A 27,417-nucleotide genomic window follows, 5' to 3' on the forward strand; every position below is an offset into this window, starting at 1 on the left:
ATACAAAACCAAACCAAAACATGAAATTGTTGGATTAGATAACTTTTATAAATTGCTGTCAAAGGAAAATGTACCAAAATCACTTGTAAAAAATAAATTCCCCTTTGAATCCCCCATTGATAATGTACCTATTATTTCTAACGATCTACCAGAGAAGGTGTACGATGATTCAGATTATTTACCCCCAAGTCCCGAATCAATGTATGGCAATGGATTATTGAGTTGGATAAATTCGAAATAAAGAATTGAATCATACATCAGGTTTCAGTTCTTTCATTCTCGAATTACACCTCAACATGGAAGGAGGCATCGATCCTACTCCGTCTGGGTTGATAACCTCTTTATCGATATCGTACTTAAAATCACCCAAAGTTATTACAGCGTTTTTGTTATTATTTATTATTAAAGTTTTTGAACTATTTGACTTCGCGTACTGGTATCACGAACGGAAATTGAACTGTACGATGAATGGATAAGCTAGAAGAAATATACTTCAATGTAAAGGACGCCGGTAGTTACGGAGGCATTCGTGGTCTTTATCGGGCTGCCCGGACGAAGGGTATTAAAGTGACCATAAACGGCTTGAGATAATTTTTAAAACGCCAAGATACGTACACGTTACACAGACCAGTGAGACGCAATTTCCGAAGAAACAAGACGATAGTGTATGGTATAGACGAACAATGGCAACTTGATCTGGCAGACATGCAAGATATCAAAAACCATAATAGTGGATATATCTTATGTTGTATCGATGTATTTAGCAAATACGCATTCGCTGTGGCTACCAAGGATAAGAAAGGAACTACTATGGTAAAGGCATTCAAATCTATTTTAGAATCAGGTCGACAGCCGAAGGTTGTACAGACTGATCACGGTAACGAGTTTCTATGCAAAGAAGTTCAAGGTGAATTAAAATGTAGAGGTATCAAGTTTTTCGCAACGCACTCTAGTATTATAGAACGATTCAATCGAACATTGAAGTCTCGAATGTACCGATATTTTACGGAGAAAGATACGCACAAATATATCGACGTTTTACCAGATTTATTGGAACAAGGATAATAGCTAAAGGATACGAAATGGCGAAGCGAGCTCGTACCTTTCTCGTGAAAGGAGTCTCCCCCGACGGGTGGATGGGGTGGGTGGAAAAAGTGGGGATCGCATCCTGGTAAAACGCTAGCTGTCCTTGCTGTTGCCATCTAGAGGCAAAAATCTGCGACTCCTGGCGACAATAAACGATGATTCGATCTAGGCTTAGGTCAAGTGGCGGGATAACTTTAAAACTTTTAACTTTAACGGCGATTTGATTTGAGCTTTGATTTAAATAGTTATTTTGTAAAATGGGAAAATACTGTGTGTTTAGTAAGTGTAAAATTTTTTGCTGCGCCTTAGTAGGTTTTTTCAAAGCTTTAACTTAAAATAATTGTGATCAATATTTAGCTATTATACTTAATATCTCATTATTAATAAAAGAAAAGCGTGGTCCAAAGCCGTTGGCGGCAAAACTACGGATATTTTCAAATATCCTTAGTAGAGAGGGCGCTACAAAGTGGTCTTACCAGGATCATACACATTTCCCCCTTTTTAGTACCCCCTTTTCTCCCAACTTGTGGGAGTAAAACTGTTACGGAAGGGGAGCGAAAATCGCGGGTTATTTCGTATCCTTTAGCTATTATCCTTGATTGGAAGCTTATAATAACAATTACCACAAATCTATTAAATGCAAACCCGTTGAAGTGAATAATGAAAATTCGAAACAAGTGTGGGAGAACCTATACGGGAAAGTCAATTTTTCACCTCCAGTCTCGTTCCCTTTTGAAATAGGTGACTTGGTTCGTATAAGCCAGAATAAAACCACGTTCGAAAAGGGTTACAAAGCAAATTATACCGAGGAAATATTCAAAGTAGTGGAGCGCTTACCGAGAGACCCTCCGGTATATAAACTGGAGGATTTGAAAACTTAGCTCATTTCGGGTGTGTTCTACAAGGAGGAAATACAGAAAATCGGGAAAGACCTCGACAACTGTTTGTTTAAAATAGATAAAGTTTTGAGAAAAAGGACTAAACCCGACGGAACGAAAGAGCTTTTAGTACATTGGCGTGGTTACAGTTCAGATTTTGACTCTTGGGTGCAAGAAATTGTAGTACTATGAGTTTCTATATAACGTTACCGTCGGATTCGTCTATAGGTTAATTCAGGAGCAACACTATAAGCAAGTTCAGGACGTATTTACCGGAACCAATGACACTAGAGGGAGCGTACGAAGTTAGACTAGCCGAAATAAGTTATCCAAGAACGTGGAATAACGTTAATGAAGAATGTTTAGTTCGGATTTGGAATACTGTAGAAGGTACTATAGACTCCCTGGAAGAACCTACACCCAAGAAGACTAAAAAACAGTCAATCAAGAAGACGGCAAAGAACCCCGAAAATTTTGTGAAGAGATCTCGAAGAGGAAATGCGTGATATAAGCATACTTATACCTCCCGGATATTACGGGTCAGCCGAAGAATTACTAGAGATTATGTCAGTCGATGATGACGGACAAAAATTAACTCAAGGGTCGAGTTTTATTACAACAAACCTAATCGACGGGTGGTAGTCGAAATTAAAGGAATAAACCAAGTTTACATACCACATGAAATCGCCATCATATTAGGATTCACGAGAATTCCAGGCAAAGATGTAACTGTAGTGACTTCCATGACGGCACCTTTTATCTGTGATATGGACGCTGGGTTAAATTCTCTGTTCATATACTCCGATGTCATACAAAGTCGATCGGTTGGACATTCAGATGTTCCCTTATTACGTATTATAATATTCAAGGAAAAGACGGAGACACTGTTGAGAAGGCGTTTTGCAGACCTCATTATATGCCTATTGCGCATAACAATTTTCAAACCATTGAAATTAATATTATGAGTGAAATGGGTCAGCCTGTACATTTCGAACGAGGAAAAGTTCACGTCACTCTTCATTTTAAACCCCGAAGAACATGGGCTTATCTATAAAATCAGGTTCAAAATTTTTCTTCTGTTCATTTGTGGTTAGCGAGTCAAAGGAGAAAGATGTCTCCACGTAATCTAGATCACGTTTCTGTAAACGATTATAATAACAATTATAATACCGTGGAGTAGCCGTGCAAAGAGGATATGGTTTTGGAAATATATTAGCCTCGGCATTTCGGTCGGCCATGCCTTTACTCAAAAAAAGTGCCACATTCCTTGTTCAAAAATTTTTAAATACCGGAGCAAAAATTGCTTCCGACGTCTCGAGTGGTGTGTCTATTAAAGGCGCGTTAAAATCTCGGGGGAAAGAAACCTTAAGAAGAGCCGCCGAAGCAGTGAGTAAACTTAGTGGAAATGGACGTAAAAGGAAACGTAAAACGTCTCCCATCATCAGTTCAGTTCGAACCAGGAAGAAGAAAAGACGTTCTCTGCTTCAGTCTGATATATTCTCATTAGAGAGCTGCAGAGCAGCGAAAATACCATACCGTTTCCGCTCCGTTTTGTTTCCCGGAATGGTACATATATCCGTTTCCGGTCCGCTTTGTTTCTTTTCCGTTATTTCCGTCCGTTTCCGCTCCATTTCATTTATCGTCAATATTTTCCGTCCGTTTCCGCTCCGTTTCATTTATCGTCAATATTTTCCGTCCGTTTCCGCTCCGTTTCATTTATCGTCAATATTTTCCGTCCGTTTCCGCTCCGTTTCATTTATCGTCAATATTTTCCGTCCGTTTCCGCTCCGTTTCATTTATCGTCAATATTTTCCGTCCGTTTCCGCTCCGTTTGTTTCTCCGATATTATTTCCGTTCGTGTTCCGCTCAGTTTCATTAATCGTCTATATTACTTAATATTTATGCTCAGTTTCCGCTCCCGTTTTACATTTTGCTTTCCCTCAGTATACACTCTTTTTAGAAACGTTTACTGGACGCCGCCATTATCGTACAGGCAACCGAGGGGTAAGACAGTCTCAGATATTCTGTACACCGAGTTCGTGCCTTTAGCACTGTTAAAGGTAAATATTTTCCAGAGTTGGCGAGTTTCATTTAGCACTGTCAAAGGTACGGCAGTGTACACCGAGTTCGCAGAGTGTCTTACCCCTCGCAGGCAACCAACGAGCCAGCCCTCTAACGCAGAAATTTCATCCCCTCAAAACCGGTTTTATCATCAGCCTCCCCGTAGACTGTATGGTAATGGGGGTCAATTGGGAAGGCGCGTTTAAGAGTCTATAGTCTTGAAAAATGAGGAAAAATTATTTTATTTTCCTGAATACAGAAATTAACAGAAACATTTATTATTTCTATTTAACTGTATGTAAAACTAACACTTTACCGCAATCCGGGTCACCCCGCCAATTTATTCCCCCTTTTCGCTAAACGGCCTTTGTACCTTTTGCGATTCTGGGCATTGATGTACGCAACGTAGTCGTAGAGAAAAAGGCTTCAGTTGCAGTTATGTTTCCGACGAGCCGGTGAAGAAGGGGGATTATGATCTCACTGTCTGTAAAAGTGGGAGACCCAATCAGCAGCCAAGAGAGAAATGAAAACAGTGTCCATGCTTCAATATACGACGTTTTTTTTTCGGAAATTTGCTTCGATCCCGTTCCGTTACAACGATTTTTCGGAAATTTGCTCCGATTCCGTTCCGTTACAACGATTTTTTGGAAATTTGCTCCGATCCCGTTCCGTTACAACGATTTTTCGGAAATTTGCTCCGATTCCGTTCCGTTACAACGATTTTTTGGAAATTTGCTCCGATCCCGTTCCGTTACAACGATTTTTCGGAAATTTGCTCCGATTCCGTTCCGTTACAACGATTTTTCGGAAATTTGCTCCGATTCCGTTCCGTTAAAACAAATTTTCGGAAATTTGCTCCGATTCCATTCCGTTCCTCTACTTTCTTATAAATTAGCTCCGATTCCGTTCCAGCGCCGCGGAACTGAACGGAGTCTGCGGAAACGGAATAATTTCCGCTCCGTTGCAGCTCTCTAATTCTCATAATCATCATCATTGAACAATGTCTCTAGCTCACCCCAGTTCGCAGAACAGCATTAGCCCAGAGCTTGATTTATTTCACGTACCTTATACTCAAAACTGGCATAATAGGAAGTCAATGGGTTGAATATAATCCCACATCAAACATAAATGAAAACCAAGCGATTATCTTTAGTATCGCTGGAAACTCGGAGACGTACATTGATTTTAAAAATACTTTACTTCAAGTTCAAGTGAAAATTGTGAAAGCAGATGGAACTCTACCAAAACCCGATATTTACGACGCTGTATCTAAAACCACAATTCCTGCGGACAAAGTTGGTCCAGAAAATTTGTTTTTACATAGTCTCTTTGGCGAAGTTCATGTATCATTGGGTGACAGATCAGTAACGTCATGCCCTCAGCAGTACCCTTACAAGAGCATGATTCAAACGCTCTTGACATATGGTGGGCCAGCCAAGGAAAGTTTCTTAACGGCTTCTCTATTCTATAAAGACAAAGCTGGGAAATTTGACGAATTTTCCAATAACGACGGATTTAAGAATCGTGCAAAATTTGCCCAAGAAGGTGTTATTGACATGATAGGAGTTGTACGAGCCGATATTTGTCAACAAAATCGACTTATTCCTAACCTGATAGACCTAAATATCAAGTTTATCAAAAGTTCAAACGAGTTTTGTTTACACACAGACGGTGGAAAATGCAAAGTCATTTTCACGCACGCATCAATGTTTGTCAGAAAGGTTAGATTGACGCCAGAGATTATGTTATCCCACGCTAAAACTTTGGAAATGGCAACAATGAAATATCCTATCACCCGTACGGAATGTAATTCATTTTCAATTTCCCAAGGGAACAAAATATGCGTCAAAGACAACTTATATAATGGTCAAATACCGAGTAAGGTCGTGATCGGATTTGTAGACCAGAATGCGTATTTGGGAGACTACCAAATGTCGCCTTTTAACTTTAAAATTTTTTCGTTAACTCAAATCGCCCTATACCTTGATGGTAGTAGTGTCCCGGCAAAACCATTAAATCCAAATTTCAAAGATAAGTTGTTTATGCGATCATACGCTAATCTCTTTCTTCAAACTGGTCAATGGAATATTGACGAAGGAAATTTCATCGACCGTGATGAATTCGCCAATGGAAACGCATTATTCGTATTTGACTTAACTCCAGATCTCAACGGAAGTTCAACTGACTGTTTTAACCTGATAAAGAACGGTAGCGTTCGTCTCGAATTAATATTTGGAGAATCGTTGCCGTCTACAGTTAGCGTGATTTACTATTCCGAATATCAATCTTTGGTCGAAATCGACAAGAACAGAGCAGTTTTATATGATCAAAGTTCATAATGGACTCACAACAACTTGTAAAAATACTCAAGAACGACCCGTACACTAAATTTTTGTTCACAGGAGTTTTCCCTGCCGATAAACTTCCCAAGAATGTGGAAACGTATCCTTCACTCTACATCGTGAACACTGATACGTCCAATGGGGTAGGAGAACATTGGTGTTTGTTATATCTCTCAAGGTCACTCAATTGTACATTCTTCGAGAGTTTCGGGAACAGCCCTGATTTGTTTAAATTTAACTATTTTATAGAGCGAAACAGCTTAACTGTGACGTATAATTCTGTTCAATTACAAGGAAATTCTAGTAAGACCTGCGGTGGTTATTGCTTTTATTTTGCTATTAATTTGTGTCGGGGAATAAAACTATTTCAAATATTAAAAAGATTTTCTGAAAACCAAAATTTAAACGATCGTATGATATTTGAATTCATGTATAAGAAATACTCAATAAATTTGTCATAAAAATATTTTATTTGGTTTTATAATGTCCGTGCGCGAGTGTCGTTATTCCGTCATCTAGGATAAAACGTTTATCGTCACAGGGGTTCAAACACAATTTGTTTTATCGCACAGTTGTTACGATGTGTTTGTTGCTAACAATCCTTTTCATCTCGGCAACTGTAAGTTTACTGTTTAGGAGACAGTCGCGATACTCCGCGTGACAGATGCGCTTCTGCACAACGCGTTTACACACACCCTTGCAAGTCTTTTTCTCGCCTTTTGATGACAATATAGAGTACATTTTGGGTCGAAGCCCGCAAAATTCCTCAATGGGGGTACTATCCATCTCATCTTTAAATTTGCCTAGTCTCTTTTTATTGGTTTCGTCAAACAGAGGGTGATTTTGGGGATATCCAGAAAAATCGTACATTTCCTTCTGTTTACCGAAATCTTAGTACAAATCAGTTGTTTCGATTTGATAGGTGAGATGGTCTGTAAACATAGAATACATTAAATTGTTAAATTTTAAAAAAGCTGCTACTTCATGACTTAGAAAAAACTTTATTTTATTCGGAGCTTTCGGACCGTGGTCCTTCTTCAGCGAGTGACTGTTACATATTGCTTATTAATTAAAGCTTATAATAATATTTCAAAGTAGCCCTGTTGCTCTGGAGAAGGTCAAAGTTTAATTGGATTTAATTGATTAAGTATTTATTTTAATATTCAATAATAACTGATGCCCCACCCTTCGTTTTCTTATTTAAAAAAAGTCCTTGGTTTAACGCCAATTTCGAATGAAAAATGTTCTGAGGCCAATTCTAAGTCAAAAGGTTGCGCTTTGTTCGAAAAAATTGTTTCAAGACTGCCCGACTTGACATTCAACCACCAGGAGGCATTCTAGGTCGTTACGACTACAGCACATGCAGTTTCAAAGCGAACGGTACGAAAGATATTTTTGAAAACCAATTTTATAAAAATAAAGTAAATATCAAATATTAATTAATAAAAACATTAATAAATTTACGTAGAAAGATTAATAAAACGACCACTCTTGCTGCCTTGCATAGTAAAATTTAAAAATGTTTTATTAAAAGACACGACTTGTTTCACTGCCGTTCGGTAGCATCATCAGGTGCGATGTGCATCTGATGATGCCCGAGGTGATATGATTTTTCTCAGTCACTCTGGTTTGGAACAATACGCAGAGGTATTCCTTGATTTAAATGAAACTAGTAAAATATTTGCGGCGGCGTAATCGTTGGCCATTTTCGGTATGGAGATACATGCCGGAAGGCAGGCAAGGCTGCCAGATTTCGACCGAAAACAGCCAACTCTCTCAAATGTTTTCGTTTTCAAAACTAAAATTTTGCGGCGTAGCTATCGACTAAGACTATTATAAAATATACTCTTTTGCGAGGGGTCGGACAGTTGGCCAAATCCCGTACAAATTTTGGAAAAAAAATCCAGAAATCCAAAATCCAAGAATTTCGCTTCCATAGCCTTTGTTTAACAAATCCACAATAAAAAATCCAAAATCCCGTACACAAAATAGACAAATGTCCGACCCCTCGCTCTTTTGTCTGTCTCATCCGGTTGTTAAGCCTAACGCTAAGAGTCATGAAAAACTCAGTTTAAAACTACGAAGCTCTTAAAATAAATACCTTTATATACCTTCTTTTTGTGTATAATTAAATGAAAAGCATCTTCCGAAATTTCAATAGACGGCTTATTTTAGTTTACCCAAATTAAAGATTTACCGGTTAACGAAGCCGTTCATTGTAAAATGTCAAAAATATGCTATCGTTTGGGTTAGCGTTGCTCTACGCGCTTTTCTTCTCGCGGGCGCGTGCTAAATCAGAAGTCCATATAAGATAGTACAAAAAGACGCCACTGGAAGTCGTATATACCGAATTGGAATTGTGGTAGGACACGGCCCCCTGCACGCGCTCACGCTGCTCGCGACGATAGCGGCCCCGGCAAAGAATTTCCTCCCCATGTATTTTCGCGACAGCGATTTTCCGTCGCTTGGAACGCTGGTGTAACAACCGGAATCTATCAAAGAGGCGGGAAGTTTAACATACGTTTCAATGGCGATGAATTTGCATTAGTGAAGTTTTTTTCCAACTGTTTTATTGAATTTGGAGAAGTTTGTAACAAACAATTAGTAATTACACTTTTTAAGTATGTAAGTTTTCATTTCAAAAATTTTTTTTAAATAAATATCTCAATATTTTGAGTGGTAACATTTTATTGCTAAGCCTAACCATAAATGGTTTAAGTTTTGTATTGGCAATGAGTTTTCAAGTTCTTAAAAACTGTATTTTGTAGTTATTTAAGACTATAATTATGATAACTGCTCATAATTTTTGTCATATTCACCAATCTTTGTTCTTTATAATTTGCATAAGATAAAACATTAATACTTTGCTCAAATGCTATTATCCTGTTTTTTTAATAAGTGAAAATTACCGGGAGGGGCAGGTCACTTCCATTTTGGGTGCGTCTTAATCATAGTAAAATTATTAAATCAAGGTAATCGTGATTAAATCAGGGTAATTAAAATTAAAAAAATTGTTGAAGTTTTCAACAGCAACACGGAGCAGAGCGCAGATACCGAAATAAATCCAGTGACATCAGCTACAAGTAATGAACGGTTTATTTTCGACTTGGTTAAAATATATATATACATTACAATTAATGAAACGATGGTAGTACAACAGAAAACTGACTAGTAAGAACAGACTAGTACTGTTGAATGACTTTAACAAAAATTAATCAAGATCAGAAAATATAATCACGCTTTAAACGAGATTTAATCATTCTAATCAGGATCTAATCTTTTTAATCAGATTTAAACGTTTTAATTAGATTTAAACATTTTAATCATGATTTAAACATTTTAATCACGATTTAATCAATATAATCGGTCGAATCGAGATTTTATCGAGCGCGGTAAATACGAAATAATAATTCTAATTATTTAGTAAATTATTCTAATAAGCTCGATAAAATCACGCACAATTATAATCATTCCAATCAGCAATATAATCATTCTGATTCTCGTTCTAATTTCTAATCGCGATTTAATCATACTAATCACGATTTAATCATTTCAATCATTTATATCAGATTTAATCATTTAGTCATGATTAAATCAGATTTAAAGATTATATTAATTAATTAAACATGATTTAATCAACATAAACGTGATTAAATTGAATTTAATCAAAATAATCACGATTTAATCTTTTGAGAGATGCGTCGTTAATCAAGGAAGTGACCTGCCCCTCCAATTTACCCAATTAAAAAATACCAGCATTGTTCTGTTCCATTGTGTTCATCTACTTTTAAGAAGGCCAAAGTGTCATTTCATCAGCTACCCGCTGATGAAAATTTATACAAACTGTGGATTAAGAGCATCTCTAGGAATGATTTTGTAGTCAATGAAGCATACACTTCACATGGAAGATTGGTTTGTGGTTTGCATTTTAAGGAACTTCAGTTAATGATAGTCTGTTGTGAGGCTAATGCGTAATCTTAAGATTTGGAACCAGATGTACGTCACTACCTATTACTTAATTGGTGGCATTACATATGGGCCAATATACGATAAGGTCTCAAATTCGAATATAACTACCATCAGAAACGAAAATAATGTTTATCCACATCATCCAGCATATTTCAACATCATCCAGCATATTCCTACATCATCCAGCATGTTCCTACATCATCCAGCATGTTCCTACATCATCCAGCATGTTCCTACATCATCCAGCATGTTCCTACATCATCCAGCATGTTCCTACATCATCCAGTAATTTTAATTGAATCTTGATTAATTTTACTTAAAAAAAGCGGATTACTTTAATGTGAGAGTGGGACTACTAAGTTATCGAGATTCTTAGTCAGGAATGGATTAAAGGCAATTAACCAAAACCAATTTTAACTTAAATTATGGTAAAAAAAATGGGAATCTCTACATTTAGGCCTAACCCATATTGTGATTTGTGAACTGTGAGTGAGACTAGTGAGTCTGTGATTTCGAATGCTTACATGTCTCATACATATATTTTCAGCAATCTTCAACATTGTCTGACTTTGTTAACTGTAAAAATAATATTCTAGTTTTATGATCTGCATTACATTTACTACTTATTTACTTAAATTGAAGTTAACTTTGTAAATTTTAAAACAACTTACTATCAAAGAACTCTAAGAATAAAATCGAAAAACAACAGCTGATAAGCGGACACATGACTAGTTCTTTTGTTTACATTATTAACGTCGACAGCGTCTTTTTTGTCTGGTTTTCTCGGCGCGTATTTTGATTTAAAAAATATCCAAACGTATTTTACTTATTTATTAATAAGTAATTTAAAGATTACGGAAAGAAATTATAACCCTAAAATTACACAATTAGTAATAATTAATGAAACTCGAAAAATTGGAACGTTTTCGCCGTATACTCCAGCCATTTCTTAGTTGTTACGTCAGCGCCAAAGGTCGATGTAGGAAAAAAGTTAACTAATTTCACTTTCGCAATTTTCAGTCGATCGCCGGGGCCGCTATCGTCGCGAGCAGCGTGAGCGCGTGCAGGGGGCCGTGGGTAGGAGGTAATCGAAATTCATATTAGGTCGCCACAAAAAAACCGTTGTTTTTTTCTAGACCTAATAAGTCTAAAATAATACGAATGTTATTCGAAGACATCTCGAGATACACCATGTAAGAAAATGTTAAGTTTTAAGGGGTGTAAAAGTACAATTCTTGGGGGATCGAATCCAATATAAAATTTATTTCCAAACAGGTCAAATACCAATGGTTTGATCAGACATTTTAAGGGCTGAAATCTAAGAAAGTTAACCGATCAAATAACAAATAGAAAATCCGAGAGAAAATCGAATATCAAATAATTTACCGAATAGATAGCAAAATTTGCAATAAAATATTCCGACACGTTATGCTATGAAAATGCAATGCTTGGAATTAATCAAAACTAAATTTCAACTCACCATAAAATGTGGAAAGGTTTTACTAAGTTAGTGTAAATAATTATTAAACAATATCACAAAATCAAGGTGTAATTACAGATAACCTTTCCGCCAACTATTACTTTGCATCAATTATGGAAAATTACCATTTGTCAAACTATTTGAAAGCTCCAAATATCTTTTAATCTAATTGTTGACGTTTTCAAGCGCCAGTCTATGCGGTAAATTGAATATTCGATTTGATGTTCTATTGAATTATTTCGAATTAAATGTACGAAATAATTTGTACTCCCTAAAGGTTTTAGATAAAATCGAATTATATGTCACATATTAGGTACCCAACGTCCAAAGAGTATAATCACATGTAGTAGAAGTACTAATTGCAGAGCATCCTTTCCTGGAGTCGAGATTAAAGATTAAAAATAGGATTGGTTACGTAAGTAATATAAAATCGTTGTATTAGTTTATAAACATCGTTGGAAGAACTTTTATCGTAACTCAATTTAAACATTTTCTAATATCGAAAGGGATGGTCTAGCGTATAAAACTCTGTGTTATTATATGGCCAATAGATTTAACTATGTCAAACGAATACTATTATTTTTAGACCGGCAATTTTAAAATTTCCAAAACAAAAAGTTATACTTTTAAGTAACGATATTTTTACAATATTTGTACAATAATGTAATGATAAGGTAAAGGTAAATCCTATGGAAAGTCGTAAGAGAAAAAATTATATATTTATACACCAGGAATGTCGGACTGACACTTTAAAGAACGACCAGGACCTAGAATGTATCAAAGAGCAGAAGGTAAAGTACGCTAATCGTAAGAGACAATTACAAGTAGAAATAGACAGGCCCCGGACTGGCCAGATACTTTAGACGCGTTTGAGAACAAAAACTCGGGGGGGGGGGGCAGCGTGAGATACCAGAATAAATAAAACGGATCAGTCCAATGGTAAGAATGAAATATGTTTTAAAACATTATTTCGCTACCTGAGAGTTAAGGCAAGAGTAAATATTGAGATATCTCAATGTTAACTTTTGGTTTTGGTCAAGGAAGTCTAAACAGGGCCGTCACCAGGGGGGAGGGGTGGTAGGTCCCGGCCCTGCCTAGAATTGGTTTGGCCCTACGTAGAATTTCGCGAGAAAAATTTTTTCGTTTTCCTACAAGGCTCCATGTAGGTATTATAAGTTTATAACGAATCTTATCCGGGTAAGTTGTACTGAGAGCTATTGTGTAATAGACAACAATACAAGAAACGTTAGCCTATATTTTCTCTCTTTGACTACTCGCTCGTAGACATACGTTCTAAAACGCCTCACTTGGCGGTGCGCTGGAGAAAATTTCGAATTTTGATGACGCATCAGTGTTCAGCGATTTGGTATTTAGGTAAAAGATAAAAGATACTAGGTAAAAGATATTTGTACCTAAGGTTAAAGTATCTAGCGTATCTGTTGATTGTTAGTGGAAAGATACTTTTATCTAGTTCAGCTATAATTATCTAAACGTGCTATACTTTTTACCTCTCCGAGGGGACAAAGTCCCCTAGGAGGGGTTATACAACGACCGTGTCTGTCTGTGGGTGGGTCTGTGGGTGGGTCTGTGGGTGTGTCTGTCTGTCAAGACTGCGAACGCGTTCGCATTTTCGGTGCAAAGTGTAATCACTGCGTACGCAGTTTCTCAAAGGGTTGGCAAAACCACCGTGTGACGGTGAGCGTTAGCGGATTCATTTGCGTTTTGGTTTGGATGGTGTTTTTTCGCTCACCGTCGTGACGGTTTGGTGTATTACGGTTTTTGTAATGTTTATGCGTAGGTTGTGAGTGTTGAATTTGTTGTGTTTGTGTTCTGATGGATGTGCATGTTGAGTCTGTTGTGTTTATATGGGCGTTTTCTCTCCAACTTCTTCTTAATGACTTTGGGACGGACCGAGTGCTGAGTGTAATGCTACCTCTCAACGTCCAATGGCAGGGTTTCCACCAGTTGTACACGGTATTCGTCTTAGTATCAATTTGCGATCGCATCGAGCGGGATTTGAACCCGAGACCTCCTGATTGACAGGCGGACGTTCTACCACAGAACCACCGACACTTGTTACGCCTTATTGAAAATTAGACCTTCAGCTTTATCGGAAGCGTATTTAATAGAGTACGAAATTTTGGTTTAATTGAAATAGAATTGAAATTGAAATTATTGCATCGAAGAAATTCTAATTTAGCGTTTCTCTATTGATTAAAAACAAATGCGCCACCCAAGTTTCGAACCCAGACCATTCGGCTTGGCAGTCGAGCGCTCTACCACAGAACCACCGATAGCTGCTTAGATTCACTGAAATTAAGACAGGCATCGTAAGCATAATAGGTAATAAAGTCTTTTTTTATTAATGAATTTATGAAGGCCTAATCTGGTATTTTTTAAAGGTTAAATCTTGTTTTAGCGCAGTCAGCCGAGATTAGAGGGTTAAAGGGTAGACCCTGTGGGTGGTCCACTTTCTTAACGACCTATATATAGTTCTGTTAATTCAAAGGAGATAATTTAACGTTAATTGCTTTAAGAGGTGGCGGTTAGTCAAGTGGCTCTCTGTGCTTTGTTGATGGTAAGGTTTTTGCTTCTTGTAAATACATTTGGTGTGGATATTTGGATATCTACGATTTCTAACGCAGTCAATGATTTCTTGGGTGTGCGAGTCATTATATGATATTGGAAATTGGACGGCATTGGTCTTTTTCATGTGGTATGCGTCACAACGTCAACAGGAAGTGAACGAGTCGTCCACTACCAGATATCTACGGTATCTTCATCAAGGGCGAGTGTTGAAATAAAATGAGCGTTAAAGATGCGGCAAGTATTTCGTAAGCGAGTAATTCCAAAAAGCCTCTGTAGATATTTCTTTCATTAAAATTTGCTTCGTATTATATTTAACTGATAAACTTGTTCTGTAAAAGGGTTTAATTCAATTGTGCATTGTTATAGTACGTCTAACTTACTGTTGTAACTACTTAACTTATGATATTCTGAATAAATTAAAATTGGTCGTTTCGTCTCAATTATTTTAATTATAATTAAAATTTTATACCGGGCGGGATAGAAATGGGTTAATATTTTTAACAAATAACTCTAAATTGCGGAGATATATCTTTAAGGGTTATCTCGAGAAATTAATACCACTAGGGACAATTCTACCGAGGAGAGGTATATTTTGGCTTGCCAACTTGTTATCTTCTCATACGTATTCGAGAGTTATATTCGCGTATCGCATATTTCCTCGAACACCTATTAACTTAAAATATAGTACCCAGTAAAAAATGATTTTATCAAAAGGTAAAAATATCTGTATCTAGATAATAGGTACAGTTTAGATATACAAAACGATTCCTATGTACTGTGAGTAGCCAGGGCCGGATTGGCTAGTAGTTGGCCCCACCGGCTACGCAGTCGTGTTGGCCCCATTTCCCATTAATGCCAAGTTTTTCCTATTTGGCCCCCAATTTGAGTTGGCCCCGATCTGACCGGCGATCGCCGGTTAGCCGCCCGGGCCAGTCCGGGCCTGTGAGTAGCGACACGAAATTTAACAGAACATTTCAAAGAAGAGCAGGCATAGACCGAATATCAGCAAAGCTAACTCCAGACGTTCAATCGACCGATAGGTAGATTCAGAAAGCCAGTGGGTGAGAATTTGCGTGAAGTGAAGTCCAACTTCCCCCCTCAGGCCCGGAATTAGAGGGTGTTGGGCCATAAGTAGTGAGAAGGGGCCCCTTCTCTCAACGCAATTGAAGGAAAAAAGAGGGGCGCACCAATAAGTGCCGCTAAGTACTGGGGGAACCAAAAACCCCCGCTAAGTGCGGGATCCCAAAACATGTCGCTAAGTGCGGGCAAGTGGCGTAGACCAGGGGGGTTCCGGGTCCAGACTTCGGCCACTCCCCTTGACGGATTTATGCTGGCCCCCAATAAGTGCCGCTGAGTGCGGCGCTCTAGGCGGTCGCCTTTGTCGCCATGCCCTAGCGCTAGTGCTCGGCATTCGATTAATTTTTATCCATGAATAAAATAAGCTCGGTGATATTTAAATAATATTTATTTAAATAACCAATAGTTGAATAAAAATTGTAAAATGTTTAAATAATCGAAAGTGAATAAGCCTATTATTTAAATAAAACAAACAATTATTTAAATAAATGATACTTTTATTCAAATAAATGATTGGTTGCGTAAAAAAACATAATTAAATAAGTTAAAATGATATTATTTTTACCAACGTTTTTTAAATAAATCGGAAAATTTGTGGATAATGAGTAAACACTTCCGAGCACTACCTAGTGCCGACCTTACTTACAATACGTCATATCGTTGACTGCTTCGTCGTCTAATTCCTTTATGATAGGATAGTAGCGGAAAGATGGAGAAACACTGAACTCAGTGGTAGTCACCATACTTTCGGTATTAATAGTACCGACACATTTATGCGAAATACTAATTAAATTACATTCATGACGGCAAACGACGATGTCCGTCATGTTAAGAGTAGGTGTTTCTTTTAAAGTCTGACCAGGGGTGGATTGGCCCGGTGGGCTGGTGAGCGTTATCTCACGGGGCCTCGACCAAAATTACCCTTTAGTTCGACTGGGGACCGCTTGAAAAGTGATTTTTGGGGGGCCGTAAGCCTACAGTACCCACTTCACGAAAAAGGCCCCTGTCCGCCCCTGAGTCTGACTCTTGCGCTACAAACGTTAATAATGCTCAGTGTTTCTCTCAGAAACGTTTCCTCGGGGGAAGGTAACTAGGCTCAGGGTGGTTTTTACCAGACAAACGTGTGTGTGATGTCCATTGGCAAGCTCTTAACGCCCGGGAGGTAGACATTCCCCCCGAAGAGATGCCTGATAGAAACCCAGATAATGCTTATTCAAACTAAAAACACAATTACGTTCGTTTTCACTCTTTGTACCTGGTATATCTTTTTATCGATGTATTAAAATATAGCTACCAAAACAAGAAAGATACAGATAAGGAACGTCGCAGATATAGCCCCTCCAAAAAAGATAGATACCAAAGGGCAATAATTTAGATACATAAGATACATTCTTTGCAAACAGATACGGAAAAAAAGGTATGTGTAAGAGATTTTTATATATATCTGTGTTCGCCTGAAAAAAGTTAGTATCTTTTACCCACAATAGTATCTTGTACACTCTGTTTAAAAAGTCTTCGACAGGTGAAAATTTTGCCCTCTTTTTAATTCTGCTAGAAAACTATAATAGATAGATCGATGAAACCAATTGCAACTATTATTTATTTTCCAATATCTTTCGTTATTTATCGGTTTCGTCTGCCAAAAATTAATAGTTTAGGCGAGTACCGTCAAAACTCATTTTTGACAACTTTTTTGGTTCTACGGCACTGACTCGCGCGTTTTTGAATTCACAATGGTTGATTCATATATAGAAAGTGGAATAATTATCCCTCTACAACCAACGGTTGAGAAGTTATCGCGTTTACAAACTTTCGTCGAAACTAGGAAACACCTAAAATGCATCAAGCGATTATTAATAACGCAACTTCGACAGCGATTCAATAACATTGAAAATATATTTAATTAAAGGCCAGTTTAAAAAAAAACAAATCCCAAGAACAACTTGGCAAGTGGTTTTAGGAATATCCTTTTTTATACGCTAAAGCTTTTAAAAAGCTATTTGCGTTAGAAATTGTTATAATAATGGTTACCACAATTTTAAACCAGCCTTTAATTAAACATGTTGTTGGATCGCTGTCGAAGTTACGTTATTAATAATCGCTTGGTGCATTTTAGGTGTTTAAACGCGATAACTTCTCAACCGTTGGTTGTAGAGGGAAAATTTTTCCACTTTCTAAATATGAATCGACCATTGTGAATTCAAAAACGCGCGAGTCAGTGCCGTAGAACCAATATTTAAAAAGTTGTCAAAAATGAGTTTTGACGGTAGCTGCCAAAACTATTAATTTTTGGTGGACGAAACCGATAAATAACAAAAGATATTGGAAAATAAATAATAGTTGCAATTGGTTTCATCGATCTATCTATTATAGTTTTCTATCAGAATTAAAAAGGACTGCAAAAATTTCACCTGTCGGAGACTTTTTAAACAGAGTGTACTAACTATGCGGCTATGATCAGGTAGCTCTTTTTAGTAAAAACACGACGTCCTATTTACAGGTGAAAAGTTTCCATTATTTCAACAAGCACTATATAAACAGTAACTTGCAGGTCTTGGCTCTCGATAATATTACCTCTTGGCAATTTAGTTGAAGATGTTTTTTGAAGCGCCTATTGCCAAAGGAATCTCACCAACCCAGAATCCCCTGACTCTTGAATTTTTCGTCCATTTCGTCGCGTAGGTTTTGAATTTCATTTTGGGCTTTCTATGGGGCGCCAAACTGGAAAAAACCAGGTGGTACTTGTACCGTTTGAAGAAACCAGGTTGCGGCCCATTTCCTCGGTAGCTTCATCTGTATCTTGTACCGAAGCTTCCGCCATCGTAACGCGCAGTTAACTGCCGAAAACTAAATAATTCTAGCGTTTGACAAATGTAGTTAAATTGTTCGAATTTTCAGATTTTCGAAAGGTTATAAGAAACAAAAGTTCAAAAATCCTTTTTCCGACAATAGCTAATTTATATAATTTTTGAACGATTGCCGTTTCTCTCTTATCGAAAAATAGCTATATTATCTAAATAAAGAAGTTAAGAACTTGACCGAAAGTCATAAAACAGTTAATATAATTTAAGCAGAGGCGGATTAACCCTTTCGGCACCTTTAGGCACAGATTTTTTTTCGCCCCTGGGCATTGTATAACGGGTTGGTCAGCTAAGTGGGGGCAAGTCAAATACTTCAACCGTGGGGCTTTATCAGTGTTTTGGCGCCCTAGGCACGTGCCTACTATGCCTAATGGTTAATACGCCCCTGAATTTAAGCAATAAAATAAGTTTACACATTAGTTTTCATTTGGTTGAAAAATTAACTGTAAAAAAAAGATTGACATAAATAACTTTTAATTACGAGTATAGAATCCTTAGATAAACAAAAGTATTAAACGATAAATAAACGGTGATAAAATTAATCAAAATTTATTCAGATAAAATTAAACGAATAATACGAAGAACAGCTTTATTCGAATAATAATTTAGCGGATAAACTGGAAAATTTTATTTATGGATAAAAGTTTACCAATCCACGAGCCCTACTCTTTTGCCACTAAAACTCTGGGTATAAAAACTTATGTCCTTCCTATCCTGGAGTACTGCTCGGCGGTCTGGGCCCTCAACTCGGCAAGCGGGTTCCATTCTATTGAGTCTATCCAACGTCGTGCTCTTCGTTTCGCGGCGAGCGTTGGCTTTTCGTGGGACACTTGTATGACATTCGTTATCTTTATTTGTATACCCCCGTACCGTAATTTAATACATACCGTTCTAACTAATTTCAAATGAAACACGCTCGCTTCGCGCCGCTGTTTTAGGCGCCTAGTTCTCGTAAACTATGTCGTTCACCGCCACGGAGGTGCCCTTACGCCTCTTTCCGCGGTGGCCTCTCAGTGGTTTCGTAAACCCCGCGGTTTCCGCACGGTGTCTGTGGTGCCTCCGGGATTCCGTATTGCGTGCCGCAAGCACTCATTCCTTCCCTCGTCCATTCGTGACTGGAATTCCTTGCCAGATCACCTTAAGGGCTTTCCCGTGCAAACTCAATTCCGGAAGGAGTTGGCGAACTATCTCGAACTCTATGACTAAGTGTCCATAATATCTCAAGCTATTTTATTTCACAATTGTATCACCCTTTTTCGTTGTATATATTGTTTTTTGCTTATTGACTGTACATATCTCATTTCTCACTGTCTTGACGTGATGGGTCTCTGACCTTTTGTTCAGCTAATAAAGAACTAAAGAACTATCATTAACAAATATCGGTCAGTGTTATACTTAAGTTATGTTACTAATGGATTTATTAAAAGTATTGTCACTGTCTGTATAATTTAATAATTAATACAGTGCATTGATAAGTAACTGTTCTCAATATGAAATTGATCAATTTAATTTATTCAATGAAACAGGTTAAAAGGGTCCTCTCGAAAATAGCAAAGGATTGAGATGCGCAAAATGAGTTATTCGATTGCGTAATTCAGATATAAATTAGTTAAATCACATAGGTAATTTTTTTACAATCACATTCCATTCTTTCACGTCAAACCTTATTAGTAAACATTTACCGCAACAAAGTGAACGTGTAAGGGATAAGTTCTAAATAAAACCAGATGTGGATAATACAAAATTCTGTAAAAATTAAGAAAATTAAAAACAATAAAGGAGTTTCAATAGTCACACCGCCATCTATTGATAACATAATGAATTTTTCAAGTAGTACAAGTACAAACAACTTTAGTACTTTTTACGTTCTTTTATTTTATCTCAACTCGCCACCCTGTTACTTTTCCCAAGACAAATTTCAAGGACTTAACTTTCATCAAACATAAACCTCGTACCCTAGTTTCTAAATAACTGCCGCTCACGTTTACCCACTTCCTGCAGGAACTCAGAAAAAAGTATCTCCATAGTTACCATAACTATAGATAAGACTACAGCCAACATTGACGCGCGGTTCGCGCAACAGAGTGTCATCAAAGTTGGCTATGATAGGACTATGCTGAGCTCCCATTGGAGCAGCCCTGTTACAAAAGGGTGTACTTTGTACGAGCAAATAAAAACCTTTGAACCTTTATGGCAACGACAGAATGATGGAGGCCGATTTTTCTGAGGTCACGTGCCGGAAGTGGATAAGAGCTTCATTACCACTGTCAGAGTGTCAGATAGCTCTGATAAGTCAAATCTAGGGGTACGTTCAGCTAGGAGCAACAAACACAACACCCCACACAAGGAGAACGCAACCGGTCAAAAGTCGCGGATTTTCTTGTGTACGTTTTTCATTGGCTAGACGCTTTAGCGCCTGCTGCCGTCGGAAGGGGAAAATTCGGAAATTGTCTTCCCCCCCGCCCGTAAAACGTTCATCGTAAAGGCTCGTGACGCTCGTCCAATGAAATTCGTACACAACCCTTCGTTAGCGTGTTTAAAGGCTAGCTGCGTTCTCTTTGTGTTTGTTGCTCCTAGCGTTCAGTAACAGTCAACGGAAAAAAAACCCCGATGGATTTGATATTTTCCACTGATGAGCTTTTCGTCATAATTACGTCGTAAGTAACTTGCTGAACGCTTTTATTCCGTCATCGGTGTTTTTTAAAATGGCGTAGCTTTTATAGTAGTTTTACGTCAGTCATCCGAAAAACCGACTCTTCCAGCCGATGACTTCCGTGTGTAACCAATGACTATCATGACGTCAAAACCGGAAACGCGACAAAGCATACAGTAGGAAACCGATGTCACCGATTAGTCCGATGAGTGCTGCTGTACGTACCCTAGTGTACTGAAGTGGGTAAATGCTTCGTTACAAAATCGTCAATCAGAAAGCTCTCGGAATTCGAATCTAGGGTACGAAGTTCCATATTAGCTTTGCTTTTATTTTGCTTCCCAGTTACGTTTACTCTGATTATTGAACCCTTTGACAAATGTTGTCTTTTACAGCCTGTGTAAATACGTAAAAGACAAAGCTATATTTGTATCTCTCATTTTAGGATTGTCGTGTTTTTTTTTTACGAATAATCTTATATTCACAACCTCAGTTCTTTTCCAAAAGCATCAATAATAATGCGCTACACAGTACAAAACAAATACATTATAGTTAATAAACATTTTAAAATTGCCCATGTTCAATAAAATTTTAAACTAAGGTTACTTAAAGGATGTGTAAGCTCTCAGCAGGGCAATGCTTCTCTGAAAGCCATCTCAAAATAAAATAAAGCTTTCTCCATTTCAGGACTAGTGAAATAAAATTAAGTATAATTGAATGCAACTCTGGTTTACTTTTGCACTAATCAGACAAGCTACTTGGCTTTATGCATTTAATAAAAAATAACCACATGGTTAAATTTAAAATTTCACGTTTTCCGTTTAAATCCAAATTTAAGCTAAAAAATGTACTTTAATTAGGGTGATTTAGAGGAAATTGTCTCTGTACTTTTGTGTCGGTTTGCAGAACTGCTTTTTGACTTGGAAAATGTAAAAGGAAGAATTATAATCGCTGACAAGCACAAAACGTGGCCGATGAAATAAAAGTTCCTAAGAGGAAAAATATTTAAGATTTTTATCCAAAGAAATACTTAAAAATTTTAAACTTACAAATAAACTTTAAAAGATGATCTGAGCTCGAGTAAAACAAACGGAATGACAATGTACATGACTATTAGCCTCGTCGACAAACAAGTAATGATATCATAAAGAGTAGACATTTGTTGACTCTTTTGAAATAACGGTCGTATCGTTCGGCGTACCTTAAAAGTTTTTAAATAATGAACAAGTGTAAAATCCCTGTTTGCATAAGTAACGTAATAACAATAAGTGTGACATTATAGTTTTTTTTACTATATTCTTACTGCACATAGACCACTATAAATAACGAAAGTGTCAAATGTAGTACTTCCAAGTATGTACTCACCTTTGCTCTATCATTTACCTTTAGAGGTAAAGCTTATCTAAACTTGAAATCCTTCCAAAGTGAAAACTAATGCTATAGTAAAATAATGAATAATTATGAAATCTAAATTTTCTTCACCTGTAATATTTCTCAAATATGAGATCTAAACTTATCTAGTGAAATTAATCGCTCGCCACCTTTTTGCAAGTATTATTGTACTGGCTGACCAATCAAAAACCCAAAGATAACAAACTTCAGGATTCTGGACTTTCTAATCCTTTAAATAATTTGTTAGTGCCAAATAAAAAAATGTAGTAATAAAAAATGCTGGGACAATTCTACAAATGTCACACTCATTACGTTACTTATGCTTTTAGGTGTCAAGAGAAAATCAATTACCACTCGCCCGCCGGACGTGAAAAGAGCACCTCCCAAAAATGTTAAATAATACCCCGGATAAAACCCGTGCCAAATTGCAGATAGCAAATAGGTTAGCAGCGTTTTGTGTTTTGTTGCCCGATCATAGGCTATTACTTTCAGCCATAGTTGCGTTGATTTATTCCAAGTTTCAAGAGTTTCTCTTAAGTTTTGAGAAATCTAAAGTATATTACAATAATTTGTAAGAACTAAGATCATTTACAAATGCAAAAGACCAACTATCACCTCAAAACGAATTATATCGATATTAGTAACTAAATCCCATTTTGGAGTTCCATCTTTAGCATAACCACTAAAGCCTAGACCAGCCGCGTTACATACAGCTTCTCCTGCAAGAGGAAAAGGCAATTACACATTTTTCATAAATTCATAAAGGCAAATTAAGAACTTACCTAGCAGCCAAGCGTGATAGTATTTGGATCTTGTAACTGACGTAGAAATCAATAAATACCAAATTTGACTTAAATAAGAATCCTTATTAAGAAATTTATCGGCTAAAATGTAAATAAAATTTCAAATGTTAGAAAATTTAACGTAGAGGAAAGATAAGACTGATTCACAAAAGAGCAGGGAAATCAACATTTCGAGCAAAGCCTTTCAAGGTTTGAATTTAATGCCTTTATTTATAATAGATAGTGCCAATTTAACCTATTTATAAATAAAAAAAGGGTATAAATACTTACCAATTTATTGACAAAAAAACTATTTTTAACACTCATATTAGGTAATATTTTAAATAAAAACTAGAAACAAAATTTCAACTCAGGGAACAGTGGTCATGTTGAAAATTAAAATTTCCGTTTCAGAATGTTCGCACCATCTAATGAGACTTTAGGCATTTAAAAATTGGACTCCGATGTCATAAGTTCATTGCCCCTGTTTAAGGCAGCGGTTCCCAATTTGTTTTTGCTATGGAACCCTAAATTATCCACCTAATTCTGGCGTAACCCCAACTAATTTTTTTTACTTATCTTAAAAGACTCTTGACACAAACAAAGATGGCCACGCTGCGAATTCTTGGAACCCCTGTGAACCTTTGGCAGAACCCCTGTGAACCTTTGGCAGAACCCCAGGGTTCAGCGGAACACCTTTTGGGAACCGCTATTTTAAGGATCTTCTCCCTCAAATGTGAATCGGTCTTAAATTGCTTGACAACAAATGAAACATTAAGTTTCCAAAAGATGATTTAGAATTTACTTGTAATATAGGATAGAGGAAATTTGGGAACCACAACCACCAGAAACAAGGCAAAAAACCCACTGCATAAACATTTACGAAACACAGCTGCCTGTTAGGGAAGATAAAAAATGAGGGTGTGAAGGTTGGATTATTAAATAAAACTTGTAATTATTATGAGGAAACCATGATAAAAGGGGGAGGGAGGGGAACTAAACAAATTCCAGATGTACCAGTTAGTAAAAAAAACAATGAAGAACAAAAGAAATTAAAGATTGCAAATGCTTTTGGGACAATACAATTTATGTAGAAGTTCAATTGTAAGGGCTTGTTTTGTTGAACATTACATTTTTATATCAACATTTATTAAATAGATTGAGAGAATAATTAAAACCAGAATTATAAAATATATTTATCTTACTAGAGAAGTAAATATTTAGATCATAAAATTGGTTATGTTTTACAACCCCTATTTTCCCAATAGAATAGTTTAACAAAGTCCCTGAAGTTCTTCTGAAGAGTAATTTTAAACATACACAAGGCACATATTTCCAGTAAACAAATAGAATAGTATAGGGAAATGTATATAATATATCTCTTAGATAGAGGTATCCTTCTCTTTAGACTTAGAAAAATTCTGTTCATATATTATCTCAAATTAAAACTATATACTTTTTGCAAGGCAATTATTTTTATTTTCCCCCTTATCAAAGTAAGAGCAACGACTATTTTAATGGTTTAAAATGTAAGAGAAGAAGTTCAAATTCCACAAACACCAGTTGGTGCAAAAAGATATACTAAATCAAAGTACATCTTAACTTGAAATTTGGAATGGGGGGAGTGGGGCGGGAGATTTTTCTGCAATTTCCAAAACTATACTCACAGACGGAGAAGGTTCTTGGGTAATTGAAATCCTTTTTTCACCATCAGTTACCCCCTGATAAGAGAGAATAATTGATTATTTTCAAGAGGTAAAAAAATGCTGTGTTTTAAAAAAAATATCAAATCTTACCAAATATCGGCTATATTGTTTGCCCTCCACAAATTCTACATAGTCATTATAAAATATTAGAGGACCACACATTAGAGATTGAAAATGAAAGATGTAACTGAAGTACTCCAAGAGAGTTAAATCTCGCCTACATAACAAAAAATCGCATTTTAAACCCCTATTTCTTTGTTTAAAAGTGGATTTATGACTCACTTAATGGCGTATCGTTTTTGTTCCGGTGATAATTTATTGGAATCGTAAGAGTAGCCATCATGCCTACTAAATGCAACACTTGTCACTTTTTGAGTAGCGACCATTAGTGGTCCGGTAATGTCTAATGTCCAACCACCATAGTCATATTTCATTCTTAACAGGTGCATTGAAGATAAATATAACATTGACACACCTAACACTATTCTAAAAGGGGAAAAATAAAATCTATATAAAAAAATCTATTATTGTCCGTAAGATATCTTTATCAAGCTTACATATGCATAATATCTGGACTGGCCAAATTCATAATTACATAGGCTAAAGTTGATTGAACCACTAAATGACTTATTTGGCTAAAAATACCATTATAAATGTATAATTATCAAATATTGGGAATAAAAAAAATGTGAATCTCACTTTCCAAATGCAAAATATCCTAAACCCATACCAACAACCATGGCAACAGTGTGTCGAACTTCTATAGATACATATTTTGGGTGTAAAACTTTACGATAGATAACTGCCACAATAAGCCCAATGATATTGACAACCACAAAGTTAATCTGAAACATTTGGAACTAATAATATTTCTTTCTCTACTTAAATAATAATTTAATTTTACTTGATCAATAGGAAGGTCTATCATTGGTGATAACCACTCGAAGGTGCGTGCACCAGAGTAGAATTCCGTGGAAGACATCTCAACTTCTTTTTGTTCATCAGTTTAGTAAAGTGTCAAAATTAATGGAGCTGTTTCGAAACAGTCAATACAATTATCAACTTGTTCCTATCAATAATACACCAACAGTTGACTCCTATAAATAAAAATATTATTGTTGAGCTCGCTATCTTACAATATATGCAAATTTTCCAGGGAAAATCAAGATGTAGATTACTTTCACAGCATATGTTACCTCATAGGATAATTTAAACGCTGCAATAAATCCATATCCACCTCAACATCATGACTACTCGAGTTTGTTAATCCCAGAAAAAACCTTTTTGTAACTCACCATGTATAATGTTAATGGTGATCAATAATTGAAAATACCAGTCAACAACCTAACCAGAAGTCAAATAAAACCAGGCTAAGAAACCGTAACACAACATGCCCCGATTCCCCAACATCTGCGAATTCCAGGGGCTTGGCAATTTTTAAAGAGAAAAGAAAACAGCCACTTGAACTTGATACGTTGAGCTTGTCAGAAGATATTAGCCTTGGCTAATAAGTGTCAATGTCAAAAATTCTCTAACACAGCACTATCTTATCAAAAAGTTAAAATACCGATAGACGGAAAGGGTGTGTGATGATTTCAAGTTCAACAAATTTATTTTTAAAAACTTATCTTATTTCCATAAATTTCATCAAGAAACTTTCATTTTTAGCTTGGATGGCTAGTAATGAAATTGGACACCTAGCTCTCAACTCGAGTCCTCGCGCTTTCCGACAGGCGAAAACCTACACGCTAGCAGCTAGCCGGATAAAAGTGGGGGAAGACATTAAGGAAAATGACGCATGCTTCGATGACGGCATAGGGCATAGACTAGTGCCAACTTACACTCCCATTTTAATATGGTACCCGACTTAATAATTGTGGCTGTCCGAAACTTATAAACTTATACAATCTAAATAAAGGATTTGCAATTTCTACAATGATCAGGTTGAAGCTATAGTGAACAGTCATCCTGCCAACGTTTTTTACAGAGTTGGCAAATTTTAGGCGAGTTGACGAAATCGAAATTCCACCCTTGCATTTGAAAAAGTTCCCACGAGTTGGTAAAAAGTTAATTTAACCACGCCCCTGATGATAAAATAATCGCGATGTGGATGCACGAGGTTTCCATGCCAATCCTAGGAATGCGAGACTGGTATTAATTAAGCTTACACCTAATACATTAAATGCTTTCGACAAAGCATTCTAGGGCGTCCAGGGGCGGATTAACCCTTTCGGCGCCTTTAGGCACAGAAAAATTTGGCACCCCTTGGAATTGGTCAGCTAAGGAGGGGCGTATCGGTTTATAATAAATAAATAAATATATATATTTTAGTTTCCCCAAACCTTTTCGGCGTTATTTTGATTGGGGCAAGCCAAGTACATGAACAGTGGGGCTTTATCAGAGTTTTGGCGCCCCTAGAAAAATGGCGCCCTATGCACGTGCCTACTTTGCCTAATGGTTAATACGCCCCTGAGGGCGTCTTATAACAAGTCTGCCTAGCTTTAATAAAATTTTCACATTGAGAAGTTGAGGAATGGCTAATTT

At 36.7% G+C, this 27,417-nt stretch overlaps 1 protein-coding gene and 1 long non-coding RNA gene across 5 annotated transcripts; both read right to left on the reverse strand.

The window, feature by feature from the left end:
• Positions 1-10,410: 10,410 nt before the first annotated feature.
• Positions 10,411-11,068, reverse strand: LOC149940689 (uncharacterized). The gene is made up of 3 exons (XR_016481412.1): positions 11,008-11,068; positions 10,861-10,912; positions 10,411-10,609 (listed from the first exon to the last, which is right to left on the reverse strand). It is a non-coding gene; the product is annotated as an uncharacterized LOC149940689 (long non-coding RNA).
• An 8,818-nt stretch (positions 11,069-19,886) lies between these two features.
• Positions 19,887-26,834, reverse strand: oys (lysophospholipid acyltransferase 6). Of its 4 annotated transcripts, XM_090178208.1 has the most exons (14): positions 26,715-26,798; positions 26,169-26,628; positions 25,778-25,970; positions 25,573-25,718; positions 25,431-25,508; positions 25,156-25,359; positions 24,964-25,090; positions 24,835-24,888; positions 23,973-24,063; positions 23,168-23,269; positions 23,001-23,104; positions 22,737-22,934; positions 22,043-22,194; positions 19,887-21,982 (listed from the first exon to the last, which is right to left on the reverse strand). In XM_090178208.1, the coding sequence occupies exons 3-14, from the start codon at positions 25,853-25,855 to the stop codon at positions 21,850-21,852; spliced, it is 1,467 nt and encodes a 488-aa protein (XP_090034334.1). In that variant the 5' UTR covers positions 25,856-25,970; positions 26,169-26,628; positions 26,715-26,798; the 3' UTR covers positions 19,887-21,849. The 4 variants fall into 4 exon arrangements, with proteins under 4 accessions (XP_090034334.1, XP_090034336.1, XP_090034335.1 ...); XM_090178210.1 differs by lacking the exon at positions 26,169-26,628 and having other exon boundaries at positions 26,715-26,834; XM_090178209.1 differs by lacking the exons at positions 26,169-26,628; positions 26,715-26,798 and adding an exon at positions 26,070-26,088.
• Between the last annotated feature and the right edge of the window lie 583 nt (positions 26,835-27,417).

The sequence above is a fragment of the Leiobunum rupestre genome, chromosome 6 (assembly GCF_980474605.1).
Source record: "Leiobunum rupestre chromosome 6, qqLeiRupe1.1.hap1, whole genome shotgun sequence".
NCBI classification, from domain to species: domain Eukaryota; kingdom Metazoa; phylum Arthropoda; class Arachnida; order Opiliones; family Sclerosomatidae; genus Leiobunum; species Leiobunum rupestre.

What these genes read in the sequence shown, in the direction of transcription:
- oys (XM_090178210.1), bottom strand. Translation starts at nt 25,855, where the DNA reads ATGTCTTCCACGGAATTCTACTCTGGTGCACGCACCTTCGAGTGGTTA. An exon ending in GGATATTTTGCATTTGGAAA is followed by an intron (nt 25,509 to 25,572) that starts GTGAGATTCACA and finishes TGGTATTTTTAG; the next exon opens with CCAAATAAGTCATTTAGTGG. An exon ending in TCCTCTATCCTATATTACAA is followed by an intron (nt 23,270 to 23,972) that starts GTAAATTCTAAA and finishes TTTACATTTTAG; the next exon opens with CCGATAAATTTCTTAATAAG.